The following is a 21,066-nucleotide window of genomic DNA, read 5'->3' as shown; positions in this document are numbered from 1 at the left end:
TGGTCAATGTGTATGTTTATTCAGAGATCCATAGCTTGCCCTACTTCTTGTGCAATGAGCGTGTAGTTCTGTCTCAACAGAGCTTTGTGTCTGTTCTTGGATCACAAAAGTGACATAACAGCATTGGGGAGGGAAGGAGTGTATAGGGTCAGTTTCCATTTTGCATATCTGTATTCTTGCTGCCAAGACATGATTCCAGGAATGCTGTAAGGCCCTTTGATCTAGCAGTCCCTGAACGCCTATCAGCCAGAGTTATGGCTCTTGAAGGAAATGAAGTTGGCAATGTGGGAAAAAGTACATGGGTTTTGAAAGATTATTTCTGTTACTCTTACAAATCACGCAGTAATTTGAGGTGAAAGGGGCCTTGTAAGGTCATCTAGCCCAACTCCCCTGCAATGAACAGGGACATCTGCAGCTCTTCTTTGTGTGTGGTGGTGTTGGTTGGTTGGTTTGTTTTGGTGTCTTTAAAGATACGTGCTGTTTAAAAGTTTTTACTATTTCATGAACCAGCTTTTTGCCCTTCCTGACATTCTTTGTAGCAGTGAAACTTTATATTCACCACTGCTTTGGCTCTTTGTTCCTTTTATGGATTTTCTTAACGTCTGTTCTGGATTTGTGGCCAAAGCCTGCAGTTACTGTGGGATTTATGTAATCTATTCAGCATAGGAATAGCACCAATAAAAGATTAGAGCTGTCATAGTTTTGAGCATTTGTCCAATTTGTAACAACTAAAACATTGCCCTCAGGACGATGATGGGATAGCAGCATGTGTGTGTTAAACATGTGATTGCTTTGAGTGCTTGCAAAGGAGAAGAAAGTGAGAAAATCAGGAGTCTGTTGGTAATTGCCCTAGATAAGGAAACATGGCTGGGGTTGTCCAAGAAGAGCTGTGGCACTGAAACTGTGTGAACTGTTTTTCTTGATAAGCTTTTAGAATTGCAGGCTCAGGTAGTTCAGTGAGTGCTCTGCCCTTGGGCAGGAGATATTCTCTGAGGATGAGTATCTGACCCTCACCTCATCTTTATGCTTATTCAAATGCTAATAAATAAGATCGGCTGAAGGATACAGATTATTTTATAATGAAGACATGTCGTCAGAGTTAAGAACAGTGTCTCCCCTACCTCATGCACAAAGGGCAATAATCTTTTTTTTTTTAGGGAGAGTGGTGCTGTATCACAGAGATTACATGATATCTTTGGAGACTGGAAGCACCCTGATTATTATTTCAGCCTTGTCCACTCCAATATTGTGTACAATCTGGTTGTCTCTCTTCTTCTTTCATGGAAGGTACACAGTGTACTCACATTTGTTGGTTTTGTGTTGGTTTTTTTTTTTCTTTTGCTATTGAGAATGGTATCAAGCTACTGTCTGGGAACATTGTGTTGAAATCAAAATGTTATTAGCAAGTATAGCAAGGAAGCGAATGACCTTAAAAGCACCGTGTAGCTGAGTAACAGTTCTGAACTGTTTAACTACTATAGCTGGTATGAGTTCTATTGTCTCAGCTGAACTGGAGATCTAATTGTTTTATGTTTGCCTTTTCCATGAATAGACCTATTCTTCTGCTGTTTGGGCATATGTATTAGTCTTGGAAAATATGTAGATAATAAAAACTAACCTTTCTAATATCAATATATCTTTACTTATAATCTCATTCAGCATTTCAAACTGAATAATTGTTGAAGTTCTAACTAATGAACTATATGAAGTCAAGTTTGGACGTTGTCCCTCTTTTCCCCTCCATCATAGTTTTCTTTCATATACAACATGCTTCACTACAGAGACGTGTTCACTTCATTGCAGGGAGGTTATGCTATACCTTGGTTTGTAAAGCAAAAGGAGGGTTCTCATCAGAAGGCTTCAGCTTTGTCTTTTATCCTATTGCTCTAAGATTTCTACAAATACTATCAAAAATATTGTATCTGAGTAGAAGTGTCTGTTGCAGTCATCTGATCTGCCTTGCTACATTGTGGAGGCTTGTGAACCCCTGTACTTGTATGCTGCAAGCTCCAAACCTCTCTAAGCTTGATTATTATTCTCTTTGTGAATGGGATATCCATATTTCTTCAGTAGAAAAAACAAATACCTTGAGTGTGCAAGCAAGGATTTAGAATCTGTTTTCTTCACTAAGAGTTGCTGCTTGAAAAAATGTGTTGATTTTCCATTCCTCCTCCAGGTTTCTAGTGCTTCTGTTATGAACAATGAAGTTCTTGGAGTTGCTTGTCAAGGTTCTTCAAGCAATCACAGGGAGAGAAATGTTACAGATGTTTCTACTTCTATATGCACATCTGTTCATATCGACACTGCTGGAGCTTTATACAAAATCACGTTTTTTTCTTTCTATGGGGATAATATTTGTTTCTCTTTACTGTATTTAATGGTAACAGCTGGGAGTATGTCCAGAATTTTGAGAATTTATATTTACCACTTATTTTCTCATGGTGGGCCAGATTTTCTGCGTGAGTAAGTGAGGTTAATGGTGTTGCATGCTGTGATTGTTCATTTTAAGCTGTCAGGACTGAGAAGCTCTTCTCCACTGTCAGTGTTACTCTGACTAAAAAACGTCAGACTCTGGCTATGATTGTTCTGCTGCTTAGCAAACAGCTTATCAGAAAATGGCAACAGCGGTGAATCAAGTCATTATCTGTTCTTTGACGGAGTTGTGAATTATTCTATGGAATGCAAATTGCATGCTGATAACTAAGGTTATCAGCCCCAAGGTTCTGAATTTTTCTTCTCCTATGTAATTTTCAGGGGGGAGATAATGCAGAGTGATGTTTTGTTTTTAATCTCCTTTTAATCCATTTTCCAAAAGCTAATATGATTACACCATTTGAATGAAAGGAAATCCATGATTCTGTGAAATAACTTCTATGATAGTAACAAACACTTGATTTTTAGTGCCCATGCCCCTCAGTCAATACAGCAGAGGTTAGGCAAGCTCTGGGACCAATTCAGGCCCTCACAAGAAAGAGTTAAGTGTGCCTTTTCCTATTTTCATTACAATTTTCATCATGAGATTGAATTAATGAGCCGTTATTCTCTTCTCACTGAAGGCTTTTTCCAGTACAATGAGGATAAAAAGATTTTTATGATCTCTTATTTAAAACAGGCATCTGTTTTGTTCTGACCTTTTTGGCAGTCTGTTTTGACTGGCCTGTTGTATCATCCCTTGTGACAGACCTGCAGGGAAAGAAGTGGGTTGATGAGCCATGGCAAACTCAGACTTTTAGAAAGGTCATTTTAACCCAGCGTACTGAATGTAAAGGCTATTTATGTTCTCATGACTCATTCTGCAGTTTGTGAAGCTGACAGTGGTGGAGTGGGGCAGCTCAAGCAGAACCCACCTGTGCTTCTCCAGATACTGGTTGTGGATTACACACCTGTTCTTGTCAACAGCCTTCCTGCTTGACCATGGGCAGGCCTCTTGAGATTCAGTCCCACACCATGGAGGTCTAGTGGCAAAACTCCAGATGGCCAAAGCAGGAGCAGGACTGAATCTTCATCCTTGGATCTCTCTGCTTATTCTGTTCTGCGTGTTGCAAGGTCCACGGTTAAAAGTGCTGCTGTCTCTTGTGAAGGAGTATCTGTCAGTGCAAATAGTTAGTGTTTGAAGCCCTTATTTATTTATTGGGCTTCAGAGTCAGTGGGTGGCACTCTTTGTTTTCAAGGGAGAAGGCTGGCTTCATGCTATTCTAACTTATGCTTATGTGCTATACCAGATTATAATGAGAACATTTGGGTTAGGAAAGCTGCTTTGTTTCTGTGCAACTACTTTGTCATGAAAAATCCTTATTCCAAACCCTTCTTCTGGGGGTAACACTTGCCACATCCTTTACATGTGTAATCTAAGAGATAAAGAATGATCAAAAGTTCCCCTTTGTGTTCATACCCCCCTCTGTGTCGTACCTGACTCATCTCATTCAGATTTACGATGGTATGTGCATCTATATATATATATGCACGCTTGCGTGTATCAGTAAGTAAATTTGGGCGTTCCAGTGTGAAACTAGTTTCTCCACAGTAACATAAACAGAAAACATGTATACGTTTTAAAATTTGAAGTCCATCAATGGGCACTCGTTTATTCTGAGAACTTCATGTAAATTAAGTGTCTTACATGTGTAGCACAATGCAAGCTGAATGTATCATCAACTTGATGCAGTACTGCAGACAGTGGAGTAAGCAATGTGATCCAATGACAGGATACCATGGGACCACTCAAAACAGGCTGCAATTATAAGACAGTTGCAAGGTGTAAGGGGAAGCCTTAATCCCTTTCTTAATTGCATTCTGAGACTGAATTATGGCTTACATTATCCCTTGCACAACCTTATTGAAACCAGTTCTTAAAGGGTACACTTTAATGAGGAGCAACTCTGTTTATTGACGTCATCGTCTCCTGTTCTGAGGATTGTCTTCCTTGTCCTTCCGTGTTCTCATACTAGCGAGTGATGCATTTAAAGAGCAGATCAAACTGAAGTGTGGGAGATAGTCAAGCTAATCAAACACTGAGATATCTCTGCAGGTTTTTTGTTGCTATAGTCATGGAAATGCTGATGTTTTATAGACAGAGTGTATAACAAGAACAGGAAATGACAGTGCAGTTTGTTTTCTTGAAGAATACAATGAGAACAGAGGTAGCTGCAGCTACCTTAATTAGATTTTTTTCAATTAAACATTTTTAGCAAGGATGAGAAGTTCTGCTAATTGAATCTGTTCTAATTTCCATCCCCCTGCTTGTCATGTTTCGCTCTTCAGTTTGGGAAATATCTCAAGAAACAGCTCTTGTTGTTCTCTGCTGATTACAGTGTGTGGTGACAGATGGCAGGCAACATGCTGATGTGCAGAGTAGCTACATGTAAGCCATAGGAACTCCCACCTGTCTTCATTATAATGAAACTAAACTGGATCCAGTCCAGTGACTTAGGACTGCCTTGACTTCCTCCTCTACTATCAGTCTCATCCACTTTAATACAAGAAGAAGTTTGTTGTGCATTAGTAATGCCCACAAATATTTAAATACTGTTACAGTGAACTGTAGAAAGTCTAAAAGAAATGTGATATTTAGACCTGCATCTCTTCAGGACAGAGCAACTGTTAATTTTTAGCATTTCTGCAGTTGGTACTATACACTATTGAGATTTCTTTTGGTGTGTTTCTGGCTCTTTGAATACCACTTAATGCGTTTAATGTTTTGGCACCTGTCAATCTACTAATTTCAAATGTGAGTTTGCCCAGAGGTTGATATTGATGAATATTAAAGTAGACTTGAATGTGCTTTGTGTTGGAGATGACTTCCTGATTTAGAGACATGCCATAGCAGTACTTCTCACAATTTACCTGCATGCTACATGTGTTCCCAAGTCTGGGCAAAGCAGACAATAGATGCATTGGTGATACTCAGTTCTGTACTGGCTGAAGGTTTGCTGTCTGAACCCTGGATCAGATGTTCTGAAGTTTCTGTGTATCACAGTGACTGAACTCTTGAGGAGATGTTTCCCACATGTGAGATAGTTTTAGCTGTTTTAGATGTGAAACTTATGGTTTTTTAAATGGTCTTTCTAGCTAAAGTGATTAAGTGATTCAGGAAGGATTCAAGAAAGGATTTTGTGAGAAAATTGGTCTTTGTGCTTACCCATTTCTCAGAGTGTTCTGAGTGAAGCAAATTGACTACTTTTTTGTTGTAAACATCTTTTGAGATGCACAGGGAGTCTACTCAAGAGTTCTTTAGAAATCTGTGCCATTGAGGATTATTTCAAAAGCTGCTTTTGGTGTTATGCCAGATGGTCTTTTACAAGTTCCCATAACTGGGAACAACTTACAAACACAGAAAGACTGTAGATTTGTCTCAAGAGATCTTTGCCAAGTACAGAAGCTTACTAGATTGCTTAACTGAGCCGTGCCTGTGACTCTAGTCTTTAATTTGTTGTTAAAGAGAGGGGAAGCTGTGTTTCAAGGAGCGTACAGCAGTTTTGTGCTCCTTAAGGGTAGCCTTAGTGATTTGTGTCCCTTTCGGGGCAAGGTGGAGGGAAAGAAAGGAATACTTACTTGTATACTGGATATATACTGGACTAATACTTACTGGATCCACACAATAAAGTTGATTTTCAGAGTGGGTTTTCAGTCTCTGTTGTAAACAGGATCTGCTGGAGGAGTTTCAAGCTGAGTTCCCCAAAGCTGAAATAGCCAGTGTTTGGTAACCCCATCTTTATTTAATCAAAACAAAACAAAAAGGCAAGTTCAGATTGTAGACTGCCAGTTTTGTAGGGAGATTAATAGGTTATGGGCAGACAATGGCAAGGTATGATTTTCAGGTAGCTTTGGCAATTGTCTGAAATTGCAGCAATTGCTGCTCTAACCTGGAACTTCTTAGTTAGTTATGAAGGGAGAACTTACGAAAGAAGCAGATTATACACTGTGGCATAGTGTGTTTTAATTTATCAGAATTTGTTCCTTAAGAATTGTAAGAGAGTTGATCAATTTTAATTTTATATACTTTTTGACAGATAACTCAACATTTGGTCAACTGAAACTAAGTGAATTCAGGTCAAAGGCAGCTCACAGGAAAGAAGAGTAAATGAGGGAAAACTTCATTTTGGTGTTCAGATCAGAGACCAAACATTCTGACTCTGTTTTGAGAATACCAGGGTGGGTGAGTTTGAATACATTGAGATTTTAAAACAGAAGCATGCTCCAGATGGTCAGGACTGTTTAGTTTGCATTTAGGCAAGAAAACAGGCAACTAGATATCTTCTTTTCCTTCTTGCCCTCTATACACTTGTCTCTAAGAGTGGAAAATTCATGCAGGTGATTCCAAAGGGGGTCTTTGTGGTATGATGCTGACATTTGAAGAGCTAAGACTCTCAAGGGCTGGCACAGGATGGTTTGCCATATGCAAACCTTGTTATACAAGTGTAAAACTAGACTCTGTGGGTACAGATAAGTGCCTTTATGATATATGACCTAATGAAGTGTTGCAGACCTTCAGGGAGACTGCAGTCAGACATGGGCTAAGTATCTCTTATTGGGAATGTATTTCCTGCCAGTGAGCAAGATTAGCTTGAAAGGGCTTATGGTTGCTAAGTGTTCTCCAGATGCTGCAAATCCTCTCTGATGTAGAACAAGGAATAAAGAGAGAAGTCGCAGCAATCACAGCTCCAGGCAATGTTGGTTTGCTCTCCAAACAAGAAAAATCCAGTGTCTGAGTACTGAGTCAAAAGCATCTAAACTACTACCTGGGTCACTGGTTTATTTTAACATGCAAAAGTTTGTGTTATTCTATAATCAGGGTACAGTTTTATCATAGTTCTCGTACATGCTATTTCACGTGTAGGCATTTCATAGAATCACAGAATCATCAAGGTTGGAAAAGACCTCTAAGATCATCCAGTCCAACCATCTACTTATCACCAATATCTCTCACTAAATCATGTTCCTCAGTACAACATCTAAGTATTTCTTGAGCACCTCCAGGGATGGTGACACCACCACCTCCCTTGGCAGCCCATTCCAGTGTCTGACCACAGTCTTGGAGAAGTAGTATTTCCTAATGTCCAACCTGAATCCCCCATTATTTATTTTTTTTCCTCCATTTGCTTGTGTCTACACTGATTATGGTTGTGGGCTGCTAATATGGCAGGACACACTGTGCTATGAAGGAGGCCATAGACCAAAACTTCACAAATAAGAAGTTGGGTCTGAAACAACTTTTCTGGCAGTCTAAATATGAAATAGAAGTCAAGTGACTGAAGTACTTATGCTTATAATGCTGAGGTGAAGAATCAGTAGTGATCTGTGAATCTTCTTTTTGTGCTTTGCACATTCATTTATGCACACGGAAGGCTAACAATTGAGAAGTATTTTGTGGAATATCACTTAAAAAAGTCATTCTTAAAAGTACATGAGTACATATGCTAGCTTTCTTTAGAGGGGAAAAATGCCTCATGGAGTTGTTGTGAAGCTCTCCTTGTATGCAACTACTATCTTATGGACAGTGATACAGACCTTCTGGAACATTGTTGGTTTTTTGTTTTGTTGTTTGTTTTTTGGTGTTTTTTTTTTGTTTTGTTTTGTTTTTTTTAAATACTATTTTTAATTCCATTGTTCCTATTCACATTTATTTGCTTATTTATTCTTACTTCAGGGAGAAGTGTCTCCTTCCTCTCCAACTGGCTCTGGAATCGAAGAGCATGAAGTTGGCCCAGCAGGCTCTTGCAGGGATGCAGGTATGGCTTAAGAGTGGGGTGTTTATATTAGTTGGTAGTGGGCATCAAGGAAATTTAGGCTTTTCTTTTGAAAAAATGCTACAGAAGATGTGTCTGTCTTCTGGTGGATGTAAAAATGATGTTCATTTTTCTGTAACAGTATTCAGAATTTAGAGTGCAATTGAAGGCTGTTGATTCTGTGGAAGCTTGAAATGTTCTGCACATAGGTGGGAGTTCCTGACTTTCAACATGAGATGGAGATGTAGTCTTCCTCATGTGGCTCTGTGCCCTCCATAGTCCTCAGGAAGCCATACCTTACAGCTGCTTAGTTTCTTAGAAACTAGAGTGAAGTGATGAAGAAGTTAATAAAAGATCCTGAAGCTATTTGCAGGGTTTTTTTCCCATTTTTTTTCAATATCACTGGATGTGAATGTTTTTGAAATTGCAGACAAAAACAACAGCAAAGCATGAGAAACAAAAAGGCACTATAGTATTTTACAGTATAAAATTAAAGGAGTTTACCTTTCTTTTAATTGGACAAATAGCTATGCATCAGTAAATTCTTACCACTTGAGAGAGATTAGCTGTGGAAGAAACTGGTACACTGCTGAATTATGAAATGCCTGCTACTGTTTTTCAATAAGAAGCTTCTCTCTCAAAGAGTAAACATAGATTTGTTTGGGGAGTGTAAGGATGTAAGTTCAAATTCACTTCACTCTGCATATGAGATATCAGGCATACTGTTAGAGGAAGTGATCCATATGGAGGCACAACATGGTGGTGTGAGGCTTTATCTAGGAAAAAAAATGTATTTTCTTTAAAGTTACTCTAATTGAGTTTTGCCTTAAGAGTACTTGGGAAGATAAATGCCATAGTTTTTTCCTCTGCTCCTTTTCTCCTTCTTTCCCCTCAGCTTTTCCTGCATAGCAGAACACCATATGGTAGGGAATATTGCTTTGGTCAGCTGCGATCAGTTGTATCAGCTGTGTTCCCTCCTAACTTCTTCTGCACTCCTAGCCTACCCGCTGGCAGGGCAATATGAGAAACAGAAAAGACTTTGATGCTGTTCAAGCACTGTTCATTAATTGCTAAAACATTGGTTTACATATTATTTACATCAATGCTGTTTTGCTGACAAACCCCATACACAACACCATGTGGTCTACTATGAAGGAAATTAACTCTATCCCAGGAAAAAAAAAAACAAAACAAAACAAAAAAAAAAACAAAAAACAGTATAAGCATAGAAAATAGGACTACTTCATTCCTACTTCTACAGACTTGAAGCTGGGAGGGAGCTTAAGGACAGAAGTCATGCGGAAAGTACAGGGTAAAGTGGACTATTGAAAGAGTGTTCTGGGACAGAGCAACGTTTTGTTCCTGGAAAATAAGACAAGGTTGTTTTTCTCTGCAGTTGGATCATCTAGGAGAGACAGTTCTGGAAAAATATTTGCCTGAGTGCATTTGTTGCAAAAGGCTGTCACTAACAGGAGGTACCAGTGAAATGGTTCTAGACTATGTAGAAGAGGAGTTCAGAGTACAGTCCTGAGGAAATTGTTTCAATGGCTATGTCCCCTTGATGTGTTACCTAACATGTGATTCTGATTTAATTTTTTGTTCTTCATGAGAGTGCATTAAAAAGAATTTGGAGCTGTTACGGTCTTTGAAATATTTTCAGTATTGTTGTAGAATGCTGATAGAGCCTGGTTTGTTCAGGTTCAGTAAACAAAAGCAGAGGTGTTTGATTTTTTTGTTTCTTTGTTTTTAAACAAAAACAACAAAAAGCCCACAAACCTTTAGGGAAAACAGCAAGAGTAAACAGTGTTTTATTTGGGTAGAAAAAGAACTTATGGGCATGAACTGGTTGTGAATAAATTGAGGCTGGAATGTGAGAGGCAGTTATTTTTAGAAACTTGTTGATTTTTATGGGAGAAGTGTGAAATAACTGAAATCTTCTTGAAATGGGACATGGTTAGCTCGAGGAAGTGAGAATGTAACATGAAGAGCTCAGTTAAGTGTTTCTATCTATCAGTCCCACTTTCAAGCATGAAAATAGACTCTCACAAAATCCTAGTGAAAATCTTTCACGTCCCACTAATATTTTTCATGTTGATTCCCTCGGTCTCACACATCTCCAGTTGTTGGAAGATGCTGGCTCTGATGCAGTTTTTTCAAGACAAAGCCAGTCTGATTGGTCTGAAATATTTAGCCTGAAGCTCAATCAGTCTGAATTGAATCCATTCCTGGGTACCATATTTCCTATAGTTCCTATGCCTCTCATTTGCTAGCAGTTCTCTCCTTCTGAGGATTTGATAGCATTTGTGATAAGTCAGCTTTTGAATGACACTAAACGTGTCAGTGATCAGAAATGCTATATCCACTGTGCTTGTGTTCTGTGTCTTTCAGAATTAGAAGACAGCTGAATCTTTTGTCTCCCACTGAGCAGGGTATCTGCTAGCACTAGTTTGAGGTCAGGGCACTAACCTATTTGGGGATTTTTTTATTTTTTGTTCCCACTTTGTTTTGGAGGGATGGAAGGCATTATTTCGAATGGTTTGTGATCTCACATCAGTTGCTGATAATGGATGCTCCAAAGGCAGGGTGGGAAAGACACTGCTGGAATGGCAGCAGGTTCAAAAGATATGAACTTTTCCTTCATTGCAGCTTGGGTTTCCCAGTTTTTGCTGTACTTCCTTATATTACTGGATCACTTTGAATTTTGTATATGGAACATAGCCACTGTAGTACCAACATTAGTAGGCTTGGTATAGTAGTTAGTGGCAGCATTAGTCAGAGGCAGTATTGTGTTCCATCTGTGCACTGCCATTTTCTCTCTACAGAAGCTGCTGTCTGATGAGAGGTTTGTATCCGTGGAAACAGACTCGGATGAGAAACAGTTGCTTAATCAGATGCTGAATGCCGTCAAAGTGACTCCTTCGCTCAACGAAGATCTGCAGGTTGAAGTGATGAAGGTTAGTGTTTCCCACATGTCAGTTCTTGCAACAGAGGCTGCGTAAGTGCTGGGATTAGCAAACAAATTAGATGTTGTCTTGGAAATCTTCACCATAAGGACAGTATTTGATTCCTTCCTTCCTGTTGGCAGATGTCAGTTGTTTTCATTTCTGCTTGGTTTGTGTTTTCCTGGGTAAACAGGAGATAGATCGAAAGAACTGTGACCGCTACTGTTAATACAATGTGAGACAGGACAAACAATTCACTCCATGGTAATTCACAGGTAAATGACTTGCAGATTTGGAAGTTTGTGTTTGGTGTTAGTGCTCATGAGTTGGACTGTACAGTTTTGTAATTTTGTAACATGTGGATAGGTCCTTACTAGCTTGTGTCCCCTTTGTAAAGTGCTAATGGTGGAGCATGATGTGTCTAGACATCAAAATGTTCCTGGATTAATTCATAAGAGAGGTTATGTTCTGTATACTCAGTGAACATTTTCTACTCTAGAAATGCTTTAGCATTCTTCTGCTCGTGTGTTAGGAAGCCTGGATGTCAGGAAGTATGGTTTTGGAAGGGAAGTGCTGTGAATTTTCCTTGCCCTGTTGGAGTTGGTGTATTATAACCTGCTAGTACTGCCATGAAAATAATGACTTCCAATACCGGCATAGTTCACTATGCGGTGGTGGCAGGTTGCCATGTGTTTGGATGTAAAAAGTGTACTTTGAGGTTTTATGTGCAATTGCTGTCCTCTTATAGGAAAAAAAAAAAAAATACTCTTTTGGTGGTCTTCTTGTGTCTTCTCCATACCTAGTACCGATCTATGTGTTTAAATGTACTTATTTGACTGTTGTTTACTTCCAAGTGCATAGACTAAGTGTCTTTATTTTTTACCTATGTGTGACATCCTTGTACTAAAGAATATATGTTACTTGCTTTGAAACTTCTTTGTATTAGCTGTACTCTGCCAAGGAGGCTGGTTGCTTGCCTGCAGCATGCACTCTGTGCCAGAAGATGCATGAGGTTGAGCCTAGCAAGAGCGAAAGAAGATCATAGAATCATAGAATGGCCTGGGTTGAAAAGGACCACAGTGATCATCTAGTTAACCCCTATGTGCAGGGTTGCCAACCAGCAGACCAGGCTGCCCAGAGCCTCATCCAGCCTGGCCTTGAATGCCTCCAGGGATGGGGCATCCACAACCTCCTTGGCAAATCTGTTCCAGTGTGTCACTGCATTTTATGGAAGCAGGATTTTGCCTATAAACAGGCTTAACTTGAGGCATTCAGATCTACAGCTCTAACCCAGCATGCTTCTTTCTTGCCTGTAGTGAGAAAGGTGAAGGGTTACCTGGCAGCACTTCTGAGCTGGCACCTTCTTACTTTTTGGTGTTTTTTTTTGATTGTCTGTTTTTATCCTCTTGAGTATTGCAGAATCAGGATCTTCGTGAACATTGTTTCTTTGAAACAGTGGTGCAATAAGCAAAATAAATAAATGGAATATTTACATACTGTTTCTGAAACAAACAACTACCACCCCCAAAAGCAATGCTCACCCCCCATTTTGTGCAAAAAAGTAAGGAAAACATTGTCTTCATTCTACTGAGTGAAATTTTAATGTATAAGTCCTTTCCTAAAGTTCTGTATAAATAAAAGGTAAAAATCAGATTTCATATATACATCCCAAGAACAATGCAAAACTTTTATTTTTGTTCATTGAGGAAGAGCAGTGGGTCAAAAGATTTAAACAGAGCATTTAATGCTCAAGAGACTTTGTATCTGAGACTTACCTAAAAGCCATTTCAAGCAGTAGATCCTTTTTACATTGTACCCTGAAGGTTGCAGATGCAGTTGCTACTACCTTTGGGAGTTGAGGTCTGGGAATGTGGCAAAGTCCTCAGGATTTCAAGCAGCTTGTCTCAACTATGAATTTTAATCCCTAGATCTGCTAAATAGTGTCATAAGGTCAGCATACAAGCACACATTAGACTGGGTTCCTCCATCCAGAGGTTCTCAAATACATTTTTATGCATTGCAGATATTAGATGCTCCTGAATGTGAGGTCTGTATGAAACTGGGTCAGCAGTGTTTCCAGCCTGTTTCTTTGTGGCTTGCTGCATGGTCGCAGTAGTCTCACAGGTACTGACAATGCAACTAAAAGCTTTTAGTCATGTAAAACAGAGTCTACAATGGAAATACAGGAGTGTAAAATCTCACTTCAACTTGCTGGCACCTGAGCTCCTGAAACACTTTAAAGCATATTTGGGAAGTCATATCCAAAATATCTTCCATCACTTCTGGCAAGTGTCCATCAGAAATTCACACTTTGCTAATTATCCATAGTAAATGCTTTGAATATTTATCTATATGATTCTTTGTCATTCATCTGTTTTGTATATGGGTGTAAAGGGATTTGATGAGCTTGGGAGACAGTGTAAAGTTTTTACATTCAGGTATCTGCAAATTGGGATTGGTAGTAGAAGAAGGAACACAAGACATAGACATAAGTGCAGGTAGTTGCTTTGATACACTTTTTGGAACTATTAATTATTATTATTACTCAAAAATTATATATTATATATTGTTTTTATATAAGTAATCAAATATTGTTTTAAAGGGACAGCATTAGGCATAAATGGAATAGGAAAACTGTAGTGGTTGCTGTAAGTGAATGAAAAGGAATTCTAGCTGGATGTCTTTCAGCACTGAGGAAACTGAACAGCTGAGGCCACTGCTATAGAAATGGAACAGCACTCAGCAATTTATGGCTAGGTACCAGATCATCCTTATTTTTAAGAGTGAGTGTCATGGTATGCTCCACAGATTCCTGTATTGGAGGATCACAACAACAGCACAGTGGCAGTGTTGAGGGCAAGGCCGGAAACTAGCTGAATTACATCTTGGATAGCCAGAGAAGATTAATACTGCCGAAATACAGCTGTCAAGTAATGCTCAGAGCCTTCAAAGACGCTGTAACAGGTTGCCCAGAGAGGTTATGAATGCCCCCTGCCTGAAAGCATTCAAGGCCAGGATGGATGGTGCTTTGAGCAACCTGGTTTAGAGGGAGGTGTCCCTGCCTGTAGCAGGGGGTTGGAACTAGATGATCTTAAAGGTCCCTTCCAACCCAAACCATTCTATGATTCATCTCTCACGATATCTCTTCTGTGATAGGTGAAGGTGATTTTGGCCTTTCTGTAAACTGTTCAGAAGTGGAATCTTACTCTGTGTAATAAACAAATACTAAATTAAACTGCAGATTAGAGATTGCTGGCAATATCATTAGTTCTTCTGGATATAAGCCATGGATTGCATCTCTCCCTTAGGTGTTTCATTCAGAGCAATTATGTGGGAGAAAATTCGGAGTAGTTACTCTGAAGTTCTTGCTCATCCTTTTGCAGAACACCGTTAATATATTAGTAAGTACTGGGCAATTTCTATGTGAACAGAAGTAGTGTGCCCAAAAGAAGTCTGGTCTTTTCTGTGAGGAAAGGGAAAAGGCTAAAACTTCCTGGCGTGAATGTGCGCTAGTAACAAACAGAGGCATACTGGCTACATTAGATTTCCCATATACTAATGAAAGGTGTCAATGGTGTATGAGACTTGCATGCTGTTTACTTGCCAAGCATTGTATGTCTTTAGAGTATCTCAGTGGCTATGCTGTATGTGTATTCTCTGTACCTCTAACATATTTTGTCAGCGATTTATTCTCACACTGAGAACTAAATTGAGCTTATTTATGTGTTTTAAATCATGTATAAAGGTGCTAAGAAATCAGGAAAGCGTGATCAGCAGAAACAATGGACCTGATGCAAGGCCACTTTAACATTTACCTTGTTGCCATGATACTTCATTATCATGCTGAAAAACCTCATGTATGCTGAACCTGTTTGTGGTTTTCCTACGCTCAGCTGACTGTGTCAAGGGAAAGGAAAATCACACAGTTATACAGTACCTTGTTGATCTTCCTGTAATCTGTCAGTAAGTTGATTGCAGTTAAAAATGGAATAATATGAGTATTTTTTACTTGCATATTTACATTATAGTATTTGTGTAAGCTGGGAGGGAGAGCTCTGTTATCACTAATCAAATATTATCAGTTTTATTAGTGATGCATCGAAGTGACTCAGTGATCTTTGATATGTTTGCAGATTTATGAGGCAAAACTGGGGGGTGGAAGGGAAGAGGAGTAACACCCTTCACAATAGACCAGTGATATGGCTGGCTCAGTTATAGGAATAATTTGGTTTTGTGACATAGGGCTGCATTATAACTGAGCGAAAAGCAATGCTGTATCTTGTGTTCAAGAATAGGGATATTTTGCTGGCCTTAGCACTAGATGACCTAGCAAGTAATTTACAGCAGAAAGAATTCCTGGAGAAACTCTTGTCTGAATATAAATATGGGTTTGGGTGTGGTTGTGGGGTATGGAGGATCTTGGTTTCTTTTTTGATTAGCTGCTTTTAAATTCTGGCTTCAGGTGCTTTAAACTGGCTGAAGTACTTCTGCTTTGTTTAATTAGACCTTTGTTTGCCAGAGCACATACAATATTGACAAAAGCGCTACTGGATATGGCCAGACCAGCAGAAGAAAATGAAACTAATATGTAGCTGAGCATTTTTCTTTTTTCTTTGATTTTTTTTTTGGTAATTCTTCAGCTAGAGGAGCTAGAGTTTAGCTTTGAACACAACTCTTGTGCCAAAGCAGGGGAAATGTAGCATGAAGGAAGAGGCTAGGGTGGAAAGAATCTGAAGCCACGATGATTTTTTCCCCCTTTTTACTGAAGTTACAGTGACTTCCACTTACAGTTTGACAGCTGCCTTAACAACGCAGTGCCTTTTTCTGTGTATTTATCTGTCTGTGATAGTATTTTTCTAAAATAATAAGAAGATATTAAAAAAAAAAAAAAGCAGCTCAATGAGCAATTGCAAGATATTGCAATTGCAAGAGTCCTCACTCAGAAATAAGCTCTCCAGATAAGATGCATAAACCACAAAACAACGGGCATTGGCAAGAAACAAGAAAGGCATAATTCAGCTTTGAAAATTTCTGAGAAGATTCATTTACCTGGTATTTCTGCTACTGTGCTTGTGGTGTTTTTTGAAATAGACTTGTGTATTTCCCAGAACAAGAATCTGTTCTTCCATGTTTGCTTGAGGGAAGACTCTTCTAATCCCTGTATTTACCCACAATGAACAGCAATTTCATTTAGGAAAGGTTAGTTTGTTCCCAGTGACTCTTGCTTGCACTTGTTAGTGTCTTAGGTGTCTTATTGCTGACAAGCATAATTTTTCTGTTTTTATTCTGTAGACTTTCAGTGAACACTCAGCCAAAAAACTCTTTCTAAGCTTTGAATGAGATTTAATGAACCCTTGCTAAATATGCTGTGTTACAGCAATCTTTTCTCTGTACCTCTTCACTGCATTAATACAGCATTTGGGAGCTCTCCAGCAACAATATTAGACAGCTCTTTCTGGGACTTCAGTTCTTGGTTTTGGCTACAGTCAGAAATGAAATCTGAGTTCTGTAAGAGCAGGTGGAATGGAAAATAGTTCTGCCTCTGAAATGCTGGTTTTAGATTGGATGTTTGTAATTATTTTTTCCAAGACAGGAAGGAAGAAGAGAAGCTGTTTGGTTGGTTTTTACTTTGGCCATTTGTGGTAGAGAAAAATTTACTAGGCATTTGAAAGATAGTTCTAAAGTGCTTGATGTGAAACATTGACTGAGCATAAATCTAAAATCTTGGTCTCCCTGGATGGTTATATTTACTTTGGATGCTGGTAAGTGAGCTGATCAACATAATAAGCTCTCACAAACATGGATGTCTTCCCACCGTTTTAAGCTTAAATGTTTATGGAATATATCTCTCCACATACACCTTGATTTTTGCTTAGTAGAATATTATTTGCAACTGTTTTGCTCTTTCTTGACTTGTGCAATAAAATGGACAGGATAGCTGGACTGAAACAACTTGGTTTTAAGAATGTATATATACACTAAGTTCTCTATACTTTGTGACATGGCACGTATAATGGTTTTATTTAGGAATAAAGAGAGTTATTCCAGAGCACATTTAAAAATAAGCATTCATTGGTGCAGCAGTAAAATTATGACTGATGAATGTGAATCAGCAACCTAATTACTAATAGTTGCTGTTAATTAATACATTTTAATAAATAACTCTGTGATTACAGGTAATTTTTTCCCTTTGGATACATTTGTGCACTACATTGTTGGGAACATTTTTCAACATCACTTGCAATACAAATTGCATTCTACTCTCTTTATGAGCAGGGAGGGCCCTGTTTCGTATACAGTAAAAAAATTAATGTCCATCTTTATTCTCATGCTTTAATGCAGAACTGGCTTGAAATGCATATTAATGAGAACAACAAAAAATAAAAATAAAAATAATAAAAAGAAAAAAAGAAAATGCTGAAAATTTACAGATGAAAGTTTCACCAGAAATGTGTTCATTATTACTGGCAACAGTGGTGCCTGATATAAGCAATGTACAATAACTATTTTTTGTCCAGTCTGTAATTCAGAGATGTGATAAGTCTGCATCCTGAAAAGAGAGGAGTCTGCAAAAACCTGCATAATGTTGTGCACGCAGGATTCTTGTCTGCAGTCAGTCCCATCTTGCTATGCTAGGGTTTTTAGTGGCCCCCCTGCTCAACCTTTCCATAATTTTAATTGTTGCAATGTAGGCCAACTGCAAATCTAGACTCTCTTGGGTTCACTTCTCTCTCTCTCTTTTTTTTTTTTTTTAAATTCTTAATTTTAGGTAACCAGGTTAATTCCAATGAACTGGGTAACCTACCTTGTGTATTTCGAGATAAGCTCATTCTTTCCTGAATTAATTAGGACTGTAGTGAATGCCTAGTACTCATAATTAAGATTGTGATGTTCCTATAAAGTCATAGCCCCCTCCCTTCCCCCAGTTTTTAGGTGCTCAACCGTCATAGCAAAATCCACAGTCTTGAGTTAAATACCCAAGCCTTCTCCATAACGGTTGCAAAAGACTGGAAGGATAAGAGCGCAGGGTTTTTGGCCCTCTGTGGTCACTCCTCCTTCAATCTCTAGTATGGGTAAGACAGAAGGGGCAAAATTTGATCAAAAATGCTTTTCATCAAATATTGCGTAGGTTTTGCTGTCTGTGCAGGTTTGTTTGTTATTTTGAAGGGCTCGTGACTGGCATCTTTTGCATGAGTGCTGATTTTGAAGAAAAACTGTCTCAGAAAGGAGAAATGGTGGAAGTCCAACAGTGCTGGAGTCTTATCAGTGAGCTGTTCTGTGCCTTCATATGTGCCTTCATATGCAAGCAGTGTGTCTCTGAGTCGTACCTGCAGATTTCCCTGTGCTATATGAAAAGTAGCAAGTCTCCAGCACTGGAAACTAACAGCCATTCAGCATGGAGGGGAAGCACAAGTTCCTACAGGCTTTAGTCTTAGATGTATACCAGGAACTTGGGGATCGCTTAGCTGTTAAGGAAGTAAACCATAATGACACTGCATGATCACAAAGCCAAGTACAGAAACCCTTTAAATTTCATATATTGCCATTTCATCTTTCCCCCACAGCTGGCCATTATTGTTTATACATTATAGTGCCAAGCAACCACGAAGACAACTTATCTGGCTTTTTAATCATTTCTTTCCTGGATGCAGGTCAGGAGATGGCCTGGGTCATGGTGAAGTGCTCTGAAAGGCTAGGAAACCTGTATGTTTTTTAGGTTGTCTTCAGGCTATTTTCTCATTAAAAAATAAATAAATAAATAAATAAAAATCTAGTGACTTGAAACAGTGAGCTCAAATTGGCTGTCCTGAAGTACATTGTCACACAAAAGTTCTCTTGGTGTAATTTTGCTGAAACCTTGCATGTATCCCATGTATCTGTGCATCTGAGCGTAAGGAAATTCACAACTCTTTTTCCTACCAAAAAAAATTTAGTAAATGGCAAAATCTTCCAGCCAGGGAATACATTTGTTCTTGTTTCCTTTTTGGCTGTGGGTGGATACAAGTAGCTTCATTTTTCTGGGGGGAAGTGAATTCAGTGGAAAGGCATTGCAGCTGAGAAGCAGAGGCTTCAATATGTTTCTTTTATTTGTCTAAGTAATACTTAGGGCAATCAGTGTAATTTGCAGTGTGGTTAAACAAAGTACTCTAGTGCAGGAAAAAAAAAAAAAAAAACAACCCTATGCTGTGTCAAGAAAAATAGCAAAATTGCTATTGCATATGCATGCAGATTATGTTAGTCTCTACGAATGGGTGGTCGCTAACTTCCTTTCTTGGGCTTTTCCCTTTCTTATAGTTTCTAAATGTTACAGTTATGCTGTAACTATTTATTTTTTTTAATACTAGCATAAATTGTAGCAAGGAAAGCATACTCAAACATGTAATTACTTATGCGTATGTAAAGTTGTTGCCTTAAGAATATTTGTTATAAAGATGCATGGAACAGATCGATGTTTTGACTTACTTCCTTTGTTTTTAGATGGCCCACCTATAACTTCCTTACTATAATTATCTTTCTTTTGGGTTTTACTGGTTAATTGCTTTTTTTTTTTTTCCTTTTTTCCTTCCCCCCCCCCCCCCCCCCCCCAATGCTGATAGTCTTTCTCATCCTTTCACACTTTCCCCTTACTTTTTTTTCCATTTTTTGGCCTCTTTTTTCCATTTTATGACTCATATATTATACTACCTCTTCTATTTTAAGGGAGTTTCCCAGCACCATGAGCAAGCAGACCAAAAAGCACTTATTTCATGACTGAAGTGCCTGAATCTCTCTTTAAAATGTCATTCTTCATGAGAAAAGGAGCATAAGAACTTTGACATCTTTCAGTTGTTTTGTTTTTTAGTTTTTGGTTTTTTTTTTTTTTGCTCACTTGAACTGTCTTCGGGTTCATGAAGTACTGCAGTGTACCTAAATACATTGTAACCTGTGAAGCACAAAATGCAAGCCTAGCAATGCTGCTCAACCTTTTCATTTTCTTCAAAAACCTTCCTTTCTCTTGAGTATTACATTTCTAATGACAAAGTCGCTGTAAGAGCTATTAAGAAAGCCAGTTAAATATCCGTTAAGCAATTGCTTTAAATCACTTCTTCCTACAACTGTACTACGTATGCAGAAGTTTCAGTTGTTTTCACACCACCATAAATAGTGCTCAGCAGTAGTTCTGTTCTTGTCTAGCAAACTAATGAGCACGGTCATCTGGGAGCATTCAGCGTGTCACCACTGATAATTTGTGAGGCTCTTCCATAGCAGATACTACCCTTTCGTTTGAAGCCCTGGTGCATGCCGAATGCTGAGCACCAGTTGCTGGTGATAGCAAGGCCTTTCATGGGCTTACTAATTCATGGGAGACACTGCCTCCTTTCTCTTCATAATTAAAAACTCACTGTGTTTTGTATGGTGGTACATGATGGCACTGTGTGCATAAGTTCATTAATGCACTTTATTTCTTCAGCCCTTGTTTTCCTTCCAGAGCCAAAGAATGTAACCTGGCCAGGTTAGTAGCTATTGTGCCGAATACAAAGACATCTGCTGTTCTATTTTGCAGAAATACTGTTGACTGTTTTAAATGTCAAATTATTAAACAAGATGAGTAGTCCTACTTTGTTTTCTGATTGTTTTTACTCTTCTAGGGGAGGAAGTTTTGGGAATCATTCAAGCATATAATGCATAATATTTTACTAGACTACATGTAAATTAAGTCAGGAAAGACTTATTTTATGAGTCCCATAAGAAGATTAGAAATGGCTGCAAGATTCAACTCTCTCAGGTCTAAAGTGACTGCATGCATCCCAGATATAAGAAACACATATGTTAAAATGGGACTTTGCTGGAAGAGTAGAATGGTGTCACTGGTGTTTTGATGTTGGACTTGCACTCTTAAATGCAGTGAATTGATGAAG

At 38.6% G+C, this 21,066-nt stretch overlaps 1 protein-coding gene across 1 annotated transcript in view; it reads left to right on the top strand.

Moving 5' to 3' along the window:
* Positions 1-21,066, top strand: part of ARFGEF3 (ARFGEF family member 3) — a gene marked incomplete at both ends in the record, with an annotated part of 80,075 nt that overhangs the window by 7,888 nt on the left and 51,121 nt on the right. The window contains 2 exons of the mRNA XM_079532687.1: positions 8,147-8,228; positions 11,048-11,179. Of these exons, the coding sequence (XP_079388813.1) occupies positions 8,147-8,228; positions 11,048-11,179 (214 nt within the window). The remainder of the gene's footprint in view (positions 1-8,146; positions 8,229-11,047; positions 11,180-21,066) is intronic.

Source organism: Tetrao urogallus (assembly GCF_951394365.1).
Source record: "Tetrao urogallus genome assembly, chromosome: 2".
NCBI classification, from domain to species: Eukaryota; Metazoa; Chordata; class Aves; order Galliformes; family Phasianidae; genus Tetrao; species Tetrao urogallus.
This window is presented reverse-complemented; position numbering and strand designations above follow the sequence as displayed.